The sequence below is a fragment of the Triticum aestivum genome, chromosome 5D, assembly GCF_018294505.1.
Source record: "Triticum aestivum cultivar Chinese Spring chromosome 5D, IWGSC CS RefSeq v2.1, whole genome shotgun sequence".
Taxonomy (NCBI): Eukaryota; Viridiplantae; Streptophyta; class Magnoliopsida; order Poales; family Poaceae; genus Triticum; species Triticum aestivum.
The window spans coordinates 25,122,211-25,133,574 of NC_057808.1; the positions used below are offsets into that span (position 1 = coordinate 25,122,211).

The 11,364-nt window shown below is 48.5% G+C and overlaps 1 protein-coding gene across 4 annotated transcripts; it reads right to left on the minus strand.

The window, feature by feature from the left end:
* Positions 1–923: 923 nt before the first annotated feature.
* Positions 924–3,052, minus strand: LOC123119183 (protein FAR-RED ELONGATED HYPOCOTYL 3). Of its 4 annotated transcripts, XR_006458508.1 has the most exons (5): positions 2,905–3,052; positions 2,541–2,789; positions 2,264–2,307; positions 1,854–2,140; positions 924–1,769 (listed from the first exon to the last, which is right to left on the minus strand). XR_006458508.1 is itself a non-coding variant. In XM_044538890.1 (4 exons), exons 3-4 carry the CDS (start codon positions 2,073–2,075, stop codon positions 1,371–1,373), a joined length of 621 nt encoding a protein of 206 aa, XP_044394825.1. In that variant the 5' UTR covers positions 2,076–2,140; positions 2,541–2,789; positions 2,905–3,052; the 3' UTR covers positions 924–1,370. The 4 variants fall into 4 exon arrangements, 3 of the variants coding, with proteins under 3 accessions (XP_044394825.1, XP_044394826.1, XP_044394827.1); XM_044538890.1 differs by lacking the exon at positions 2,264–2,307; XM_044538891.1 differs by having other exon boundaries at positions 2,264–2,789.
* Positions 3,053–11,364: the final 8,312 nt, after the last annotated feature.

An 11,364-nucleotide genomic window follows, 5' to 3' on the forward strand; every position in this document is an offset into this window, starting at 1 on the left:
GAGGAGGATGAGGAGGAACATGCTTAGACATATGAAGAAATGATGGGAGTCGACGAGAAAGAGAACAAGGAAAAGAAAGAGGGAAAAGATGGAATATTCGTTTCTGAGCTCGAGCTCAGATACTCCCGAAATCCACACCACAAGATTGCATGCAGATCTGTGCTCTGCTCTGTATTTATAGATCGTATATCCTTTTATTTAAGACAACACAGTCGCGCATTGAATGCGACCACACGTCGCGCTGTTCACGCGGACCAGGTACACCTTACACGGCTCAGAAACTTTTTATGAGCCCGCCTGAGCCGTTCACGCGGACGGACTCACAAACGAGGCCGTCTTAAATGCATCTCCCCACACCCTCAACTGCACCAAACCATACCCCAAAAATATCAACACCCCCGTTTGTTCTTACTCACTTTGCATTCTGCTGCCATGTCTGCTTTCTCTTCATCCTTCCTCCCCGTCCCGTCAGACTTCCTCCACCCTTTCATTCCCTACCAATTCGTTTAGACAATAGCAAACTTTCTCACCCGAGTCTCCAATCCGCCGCCAGAGCCACCACCTTCGGATCTCATCGTCGTGCCATTACAAGCAACGCTAGCTTATAATGGTTTGAATGTTGAACAATGGTGGAAGGCAGCAGGCGAGCTGCCGGACGGTATACTCTTATACTGCTTTGAGGGATGACATCCTGTGAACTACTCCTTCTACCAGTTTAAATTTTGAATCTACCTGGGTGAACAGCCTCCCAATCACCGGGCAAGCAAACTGTTGTATCCTGCATGCTATCCAAGTATCAGCACCAACCACATTCAGCATGCAAGTCCATGATCTGAACCTAAGACTTAAAACACTATCTTTTTGGTGGCGACCACAAATATGATTCAGGGACGAGCTGGAACTATGCCAACAGGACAAAGCAGTAGTTCTAACGATCAATTATCCAAATTTAGTAACAAAGAACGTGTCACTCCAGTGTTACATCGTGTAAGACGCCTCTGATATCCGAGGAACAAGCGTGGAGCAATTCTCTCTGAAACACACACTAGAAAATCCTCAAAAGAACTACAATACAGCTAATGCAGAGTAGAAATTAAACATTCAAAACTCATTTCTCAGCAGCACTGAGTGGCCTCGTGCAACTGTTCTGGCGGCGCCCTTCCATAACGCAGTTTTCGCACTCCCCTGGTTTCCGTGGTTTCTTGGGAACATCCCCTCTTTCTGGGCTGATAGGTGATAGTACACTTGTGCCCCTTGTGCTGACAGATGCTGCAAAACTTATGCTTACTCAGGCCCTCGTATGGCGCCTTCTCCCTGCTATTTGTCAGACTGTCGACCCGTCTATGTTTTTCTGGAGCTGCTAGATGCATTCACACTAACAGAGTGCCCACCACTATTGCATTGGTCAGGCCCGTTGCCCCCAACAAACACAGCCTCCCATTTCCAGGAAATCTACCACTGCCCAAACTTGCCATAAGGTCCTCAAAGCCCGAACCATCCCTCTTCTGTGCTAAAGGTGCGCCACTCACCAACAAAGCTTCCAGGCCAGCAAACGTGTGCTCGAATGATTCTGCACTAGCATCGCCCATCTGTTCAACTTCCATGGCTTTCTGGTATAGCATCGAGCTCCTGCAAGTGAAGGATAAGTTCACTGAATGGTCCTTCTGGTCATGCACCAGATGTTGAAGAAGTATGTCCCTCGCGTCCGTGTTCCACCGCTTGAGTATGTGTTTCACAGGGATTTCCTCCAGATGAAGTATATCCATCACCTGTGCATTAGAATATGTTTACATTCCTTGTCAAGAAATTCATTTTCTTCACACAAGAAGAAATATTTTGTGAAGGTAATTTACCCTTAAAACATGGCTGCATAGCATCCCAGTATGCTCGAAATGGCCACATTCACATATAAACTCTGATTGATCTTCATTTATGTTCACCTCACACTCCACTCTGCTCCATTTATCTCTTTTGGCTGCATTGTTGTGTGTTGCAACATATTTCCTCATCTTCTCTACTTCCTTCACATTGTACGACATCCCTTCAATCAGCAGGCGACCAAACTCCTCAAACATAGCTCTAGACTAACTTTACTTGCATGATGCTCTGTCCCCAAATTCGTCCTCCTGACAGCTCCACCCTATCATAACATTTTTCAGTTTTTGGTTAGTAGGTGAATCATGTAATCAAATGACTGCCATTTTAATGAATTGTACATGCTTTCATGTCAGGCATGAAAATGTATGGAACAAAACATACTTACCAGCATCTCTTCCTACAAACATAATTTACATTCATCCAGTTAATCTGCAACACTAATAATTTGTCAAAAGATGATGAACGTGATCCTGACTTTAAAAGAAGGCACCTCTATTGCAAGGGCTGCAATGCCACGACTTACTATTTAGATATGATAAAAAATTTACTAATGATTTTTGCAAAAGCAAACCAATTTTTTGGCAAAACGCTGCGCAGAAGAGACGAAGATGTAGTCACAGTTGAACAATTACAGGACAAGAATGGGAGGTTTGGGTGCAGACCTTTTCGTCCATCTATGTGCCTCCAGATTAACTCGGTCAGTCGACTGCGCTGACCGAGATGCATCCGGATGCCGGCGGACACCAACTCCTTCTCTACCAGTCCCATCGCCGCCGAGCTGCTGAGCTCACTCAGACCCATCATTCGAGTCTTCAGGAACGGCAAGGCCAGCTCCATTGTTGGACAAGAAGACCATAGGAACCGGATCTGGCTGCCCAATGTTGTTGGCGTACTCCTCTCGCAATGGGAACCTGCAAGAAGACAGCAATGGCCGCCACCAAGTTCTGTTCGTCAGGTTTCTTCCATCAGTTGGACCGGCTGCAGAACAAATCACAATAAAGTTCATCCAGATCTGCCGGAACTAACCTGTCATCGACGTCGAGCAGGAAATTCAGCCCAGAACCCTCCATTTTTTTCGCGTGGCCGCCGGTGCAGCACGAGCGCCGCCGCCAAGACCTACTCAGAACGGGGACACCTTATCTGATCCCTGGCTCGGCTGGGCTTCTAACGATCTGGACCAGGGACCAAAGTTATCGTGCGCAAACGCCGTCGGACCCATACGTTCTGGGCCCACCAAAGAGCAACTGTTTCATACAGTATTCCACCGTATGCCCCTTTTTTCCCTCTCGCTGTCAGGCGCCCCAGAGCGAATTATGTGGATCCCGAGCAGGAACGGACGCCACAGATTTCAGGATCCCTGAAAAGATAAGCTTATCACCCATAAATACGAGCATCTCCCAGATTTTTGTTATAATTGTGGCATCATAAGTCATAAGGAGAGGACGTGCCCAAACAGAACCGAGAGAGAGGGAGGGAGACAATTTGGTCCATGGTTGCATGCGACGATTTTTAGGGGGAGCTCCAATGAAGAGAAAGTTAGGAGCTCAAAAGACAGACGGGATTTCTGGTTAACAAACAGTACCGGTAGCTGTGGCAGCAAGCAGGGAAGTGATAGCCCATCTTGGAGGGAAAATGCATCATTAGGTAGGGATGAGGATAGACCAAGAAAAGGTGAGGAGAATGAAATAGCATGTCCCTTGAAAACAGACCAAGAAAACAAAGTTGGGTCTGCTGAAGTAAGGAAGTTGTCCTTTGAGGATAAAACACATGTACCAGGGACAAAGTGTAAACATGTAGAATCTGGCATGGAGTCTAAAAATACAACTACCGCTGAAACGGTTCTGATGCTACAAGCTAAAGAGACTACTAATAATAAATCTTTGGTAGTGGAGAATTTACATGAAGACAAGGGGGGGCAACAGAAGGAAGATGAAGGCTCAAACAAGGGTGATACGTCCATTTTGCATCATGCTTTTATATCGATATTTATTGCATTATGGGCCGTTATTACACGTTATGTCACAATACTTATGCCGTTGGGTTCTACACTCTTACTTATCGAAAGGACTACGATAGATCCCCTATACTTGTGGGTCATCAAGACTCTTTTCTGGCGCCGTTGCCGGGGAGTGAAGCGCCTTTGGTAAGGAAAAATTTATATAGTGTGCTGAAATTTACTGTCACTTGTTACTACGGAAAACAATCCTTTGAGGGGCTTGTTTGGGGTATCTTCACCTCGTCCGGAACCACAATTAGCTACCCCTTGATACGTCTCCATCGTATCTACTTTTCCAAACACTTTTCCCCTTGTTTTGGACTCTAACTTGCATGATTTGAATGGAACTAACCCGGACTGACGTTGTTTTCAGCAGAATTGCCATGGTGTTATTTATGTGCAGAAACAAAAGTTTCGGAATGACCTGAAACTTCACGGAGATTATTGTTGGAAATAATAAAAATACTGGCGAAAGAATCAAGGCCAGGGGGCCCACACCCTTTCCACGAGGGTGGGGGTGCGCCCCCCCTGCCTCGTGGGCCCCCTGGAGCTCCACCGACCTCAACTCCAACTCTATATATTCACGTTCGGGGAGAAAAAATCATAGAGAAAGATTCATCACGTTTTACGATCCGGAGCCGCCGCCAAGCTCTAAACTCTCTCGGGAGGGCTGATCTGGAGTCCGTTCGGGGCTCCGGAGAGGGGAATCCGTCACCGTCGTCATCATCAACCATCCTCCATCACCAATTTCATGATGCTCACCGCCGTGCGTGAGTAATTCCATCGTAGGCTTGCTGGACGGTGATGGGTTGGATGAGATTTATCATGTAATCGAGTTAGTTTTGTTAGGGTTTGATCCCTAGTATCCACTATGTTATGAGATTTCAGATCTGAACCTATTTTGTTTTCATGAATACATGTGAGTTCTTGATCCTATCTTGCAAGTCTATAGTCACCTACTATGTGTTATGATCCGGCAACCCCGAAGTGACAATAATCGGGACCACTCCCGGTGATGACCGTAGTTTGAGGAGTTCATGTATTCACTATGTGTTAATGCTTTGGTCCGGTACTCTATTAAAAGGAGGCCTTAATATCCCTTAGTTTCCGCTAGGACCCCGCTGCCACGGGAGGGTAGGACAAAAGAAGGAGAAAGGCATTCAGGCACCGCAAATCCAAGAAACTCCGAATACAGGCCGGCACGAAAAGTGAAATGACCAAATTGCTGGAAAGAGGAGTGAGCTGGGGCAGAACTTGAAGCACGGGAGAAGGAAAAAAGAAGTATACAAGGGGCCGTCCGTCCTACAGCTGCCCGAAAAGGAACTGCAGTAATCTTGAATAGGAATCCAAAAAAAGGAAAAATTGGGTCTATGTTCAATGGAAAAAAATTCTCAGGAAGAAAAGAGAGAGAAGTGGAGTAAAATGGATTCAAATGCCGCATTGCAAGGGCAATGCGGTTGGTTCTTTGCGCCGAGTTTTGGGGAAAAGAATAGAAGAAGCATCTGACTCTTTCATGCGTACTCCACTTGGCTCAATAATTACCTTTCTTTTGTCTCTATCTTTGGACTGAATCAGAATCAGAAGAAAAGATGCCATGCAAGTTCTTTTCCATAAGCACGTATGACTATATTTGGAATACATGCCTACATTACATTGATGAATTGGAGCTAGTTCCGTGTCACCCTATGTTATGATTGTTACATGATGAACCGCATCCAGCATAATTCTCCATCACCGATCCAATGCCTACGAGCTTTTCACATATTGTTCTCCGCTTATTTACTTTTCCGTTGCTACTTTTACAATCACTACAAAACCCAAAAATATTACTTTTGCTACCGTTACCGTTACTTCCATACTACTTTGCTACTAAATACTTTGCTGTAGATATTAAGTTATCCAGGTGTGGCTGAATTGACAAGTCAGTTGCTAATACTTGAGAATATTCTTTGGCTCCCCTTGTCTCGAATCAATAAATTTGGGTTGAATACTCTACCCTCGAAAACTGTTGCCATCCTCTATACTTGTGTGTTATCAAGACTATTTTCTGGCGCCGTTGCCGGGGAGCATAGCTCTATTCTTTGAGTCACTTGGGATTTATATCTGCTGGTCACTATGAAGAACTTGAAAGGCGAGAAAACAAAAATTTATCCCTCAACTAGGAGGGGAGGTAAGGAACTGCCATCTAGCTCTGCACTTGATTCACCTTCTGTTTTGAGTAAGCTTGCGACACCTAAACCTGCTTCTCCTATTAATTCTGATATGTCGCATGTCATTAATGATGCCACTTCTGCTATGCATGATACTTATGATGAAACTACTTCTATGCTTGATACTACTGTGCCACTTGGTGAATTTCTTGATGAACAACTTGCTAGGGCTAGAGAGAATGAAATTATTGAAACTGATAATATTGATGAAGGTGATGATGAAGACTCTCCCCCTAAATATGAATTGACTGTTGTGCCTGAGGGCTATGTTATGGATGAAGAAACTGCTAGAGACTTTGTTGCTTGCAATGATAGAAGCGATCTTAAGAAATTACTAGCTAAGTTGAAACAAAAAACTCTGAATGCTAAAATGAAATATGATCCTGCTTATGCTACTTCACCTATCTTTGTTACTGATAAGGATTATGAATTCTCTATTGATCCTGATATAATTACTTTGGTTGAATCTGATCCTTTCTATGGCTATGAATCTGAAACTATTGTGGCACATCTTACTAAATTAAATGATATAGCCACCCTCTTCACTAATGATGAGAAAAGTCGCTACTATTATATCCTTAAAATATTTCCGTTCTCATTAAAGGGTGATTGAGGGAGTCCCGGATTAGGGGGTCCTCGGACAGCCGGACTATATACTTTGGCCGGACTGTTGGACTATGAAGATACAAGATTGAAGACTTCGTACCGTGTCCGGGTGGGACTCTCCTTTGCGTGGAAGGCAAGCTTGGCAATTCAGATATGTAGATCTCCTCCCTTGTAACCGACTCTGTGTAACCCTAGCCCCCTCCGGTGTCTATATAAACCGGAGGGTTTAGTCCGTAGGACAAGAACAATCATAATCATAGGCTAGCTTCTAGGGTTTAGCCTCTACGATCTCGTGGTAGATCAACTCTTGTAATACTCATATCATCAAGGTCAATCAAGCAGGAAGTAGGGTATTACCTCCATCGAGAGGGCCCGAACCTCGGTAAACATTGTGTCCCCCGCCTCCTGTTACCATCCGCCTTAGACGCACAGTTCGGGACCCCCTACCCGAGATCCGCCGGTTTTGACACGGACATTGGTGCTTTCATTGAGAGTTCCACTGTGCCGTCACGATAAAGGCTTGATGGCTCCTTCGATCATCGGCAACGATGCGATCCAGGGTGAGGTTTTTCTCCCCGGACAGTCTTCGTATTCGGCGGCTTCGTAGTGTGGGCCAACTCGCTTGGCCATCTGGAGCAGATCGAGAGCTACGCCCCTGGCCGTCAGGTCAGGTTTGGAAGCTTAAACTATACTGCCGATATCCGTGGAGACTTGATCTTCGACGGATTTGAGCCCATGTCAGGTGCACTGCACAGTCACGACGAGCACGACTTAGCTCTGCTGTCGGACGGTGTTCGGGATATCACACCTGTGGCTACTCCGGCCCTCAATCCGGAGCAGATCGTGCCGTCCGAAGATGGGTGGATAGACCCTGCCACGGAGGCCGCACACTCAGCGGCGATAGAGCCGAATACTGACTTCACCTCCTATGAGACCTCTATTGCCGGACCCTTCGATTCGTCCCCGGCCACGGGCTCCGAACCGCCTGCATCCGTGCCTATCCAGTATGATTGGGCACCGATCATGGAGTTTACCTCCGCGGATATTTTTCAGCACTCGCCCTTGGGCAACGTGCTAGATTCATTGAGGTCTCTCTCTTTGTCAGGAGACCCTCGGCCGAACTATGTCCGGCTCGAGTGGGAAGCGGACGACGAAGAAATTCGCTCCCCACCCACCACCCACTTAATAGCCACTTTCGACGACTTAACCGGCATGCTTGATTTCGACTCCGAAGACGTCGACGGTATGGACGACGATGCAGGAGAGGAACAGGAACCACCGCCCACAGGACGCTGGACAGCCACTTCATCACACGATATATACATGGTGGATACACCCAAAGAAAACAACGACGAGGAATGGGAGGAAGCAGCGAAGGATAGTTCCCTCGAGAAGCAACCAAAGCGATGACGTAGGCGCCGCTCCAAATCCCGCCTCAGCAAAAACAACGATAATAGCGCAAGAAAGAATAATACCCCGGTCGACTCGAAAGGAAACGACGACCACATGGACCCAGGGATGAAGCAGGATGAGCCAGCGGACGGCGAACATAGTACAGAACCGCTGTCCGATCACGCCGACGCCGAGGGTAAAGCTCATCAAACTGTCTCCGGAGATGAGAACAGTCCGGACGACGATGCACACACCATCCCGGAAAGGCACTTGGAACAAGAGAACCTCCATAGAAAGCTTATTGCCACCGCAAGGAGTCTGAAGAAGCATAAGCAAAGGCTTAAGGCCGCGCAAAATACGCTCAACAGCAGATGGAACAAAGTGCTTGACACTGAAGAAAAGTAAAGTGGCAGTCGCCACACAAAAAGCTATCCAAAGCACAAGCTGCTGCCTGAATTCGATGACGAGGCTTTAGAGCCCATTCAGCCGAAAAATAAAATGGCCGATCAGCCGGATCGACCACCCCGTGGCCGCGACAGGGCGGCTAACGACGTCGCTGTCGGTGTCAAAACCGGCGGATCTCAGGTAGGGGGTCCCGAACTGTGCGTCTAAGGCGGATGGTAACAGGAGGCGGGGGACACAATGTTTACCCAGGTTCGGGCCCTCTCGATGGAGGTAATACCCTACTTCCTGCTTGATTCATCTTGATGATATGAGTATTACAAGAGTTGATCTACCACAAGATCGTAGAGGCTAAACCCTAAAAGCTAGCCTATGGTATGATTGTTGTTGTCCTACGGACTAAACCCTCCGGTTTATATAGACACCGGAGGGGGCTAGGGTTACACAGAGTCGGTTACAAGGGAGGAGATCTACATATCCGTATTGCAAAGATTGCCTTCCACGCCAAGGAGAGACCCATCCAGACACGGGACGAAGTCTTCAATCTTGTATCTTCATAGTCCAACAGTCCGGCCAAAGGATATAGTACGGCTGTCCGTGGACCCCCTAATCCAGGACTCCCTCAGTAGCCCCTGAACCAGGGTTCAATGACGATGAGTCCGACGCGCAGATTGTCTTCGTCATTGCAAGGCGGGTTCCTCCTCTGAATACTCCATAGAAGATTTTGAACACAAGGATAGTGTCCGGCTCTGCAAAACAAATTCCACATACCACCGTAGAGAGAATAACATTTCCACAAATCTAATCTGCCGACGTATTTTGCAGCATGACATCACACCATGGCCCGGTCATTATTCGAACCGTCTTTCACAACCAGCCACAACACATATTGTGAGGCGGTTTCCTTGGCACGTCTTGTCGAAGCAGAGATCGTGTCCCCTTATCACGGGATTCTCATCAATACGGGTGTGGGTAACCCAACCGCGCCATCAATTACGGCGCTTGGGGAATAAGAGGATTTACCAGGCAAGTGGGAAGGCGCAGAATCCCTGCTGCCTTTATAAGGGGATAAGGATTCACCCTTTTCACCCACGCCTTCTTCCTCCTTGCTCATCCATTCTTGCGCACTCGAGCTCCAGCACCCAAGTTCGCGTTTTTCTCCTCAAACCACTCCAAGCATGTCCGGAGCGGGAGGCAAGTGGATGGTCTCCTCTGTTACGGAGGAGAACATCACAATGCTGCGGGGAGCCAGATACCTGGCCGCGGATATCGCGCACCGGCTGCCAGATGCGGGGCAGATCATCCCTACTCCAGAACCCCATGAGAGGGTGGTTTTCCTTACCCACTTCGTCCGCGGACTGGGATTTCCCCTCCACCCGTTTGTCCGCGGGCTCATGTTCTACTACTGGATGGACTTTCACGATCTGGCCCCAAATTTCATTCTCAATATCTCGGCGTTTATCGTCGTGTGCAAGGCCTTCCTCCGCATCAAGCCCCACTTCGGCCTATGGCTGAAGACCTTCAATGTTAAACCGAAGGTGGTGGTCGGCCAGCAAGCGGAGTGCGGAGGCGCCATGGTGGGCAAAATGCCCAACGTCACCTGGCTTGAAGGCTCCTATGTGGAGACCATAAAGGGGTGGCAATCGGGATGGTTCTACATCACCGAGCCGCGCGGCACCAACTGGGTGGCGGCCCCCAAATTTCGATCCGGAATCCCCATGCGGCTCACCTCCTGGAAAGGGAAGGGCTTGTCCTGGGGTTCCCCGGTAGAGCTGACCGGACTCCAGACATGCATCAAAAACATGATGAGCAAGAAAATCAAGCTCGTCAACGTGGTCCAAGTCATGCTCTTCCGCCGGATCCTCCCGTGTCAAAGACGGGCATTAAACTTGTGGGAGTTCGACCCGGTCGAGCACCAGATGCTGCAAGAGCTCTTCGACATGACGCACAAGGACGTCTGGAAGGTGTTGTTCAAGGGTGCTGAGGTACCTCCTCCCCTTACTGAGGATCGCGGACTCAGTGCAAAGCGCCCTGCGAATCCGGTAAGTCTTTTATATCTTATAAGATGTTCACTTCCCCAGTATAACTACGCGCGAGATCTAAGCCTCCACGCCGTTTAACAGGACTGGGTAGCGACAGCGGAGCGGATCGATTGTCCGGCTCCCCTGCCCGAAGATCCAGCAGATGCTCTCCTAACGGAGATGCTGGTTCCGGCATCTTATGAGGTGCCGGAGAAGAAGGCCAATAAGAAGGCCACGGGGACCAGGAAGGGTCTCCGGCGCAAGGTTATATCGGACTCATCGTCCGAAAGCACCGAGGCGCACTCCTCCCACGAAAACAAGGAGGAGGAAGAGGAAAGTTCTCGCCCCCCCAGCCGAGGGAGACAAGAAAAGGAAGGCCGCCCCGTCCGGGGCGGCCGAAGGGTCCAAGAAGGGAAGAAACCTCCTTCCGGACAACTCCACCACCGCCGCCTTCAGCAAAGAGGAGTGGTTGCCCAGGGACAAGCCCCTGGCGAAGTCGTAAGTATCCGGATACCATAATAATTCTTGGTATGTTTTATTGAACTGCTTCTCATCACGCCGAACATGATTGTGCAGTCTGTCCCGAGCCCATATCGACGTATCTTCATCGGATGGTTCTTTGGACCCATCGGATCTGAACAGCGATTCACTTCCGACCGCCTCCTCCCCTTGCCCTACGGACAACGTCGAAGTGTTGTATCAAAGGGCACTGAGCCGAGGGGAGGTAGTCCTCGAGGTGCCTCAAGGCGACCTTCCGGATGCTGGGCGCAAGGGGAACAAGACTCCCATGGGCTCTGCTGATGGGGGCAGCAAATTCGGCCCCCAGCCGAATACTGTGCCGGAACCTCCAGTGGTTCCA

Bases quoted from the DNA above. Each gene is read 5' to 3' on its own strand.
- LOC123119183 (XM_044538890.1), bottom strand. From the start codon at position 2,075: ATGTTTGAGGAGTTTGGTCGCCTGCTGATTGAAGGGATGTCGTACAAT. The intron at 1,770-1,853 runs GTAAATTACCTT...TCTAATGCACAG, and splicing joins TATGCAGCCATGTTTTAAGG to GTGATGGATATACTTCATCT.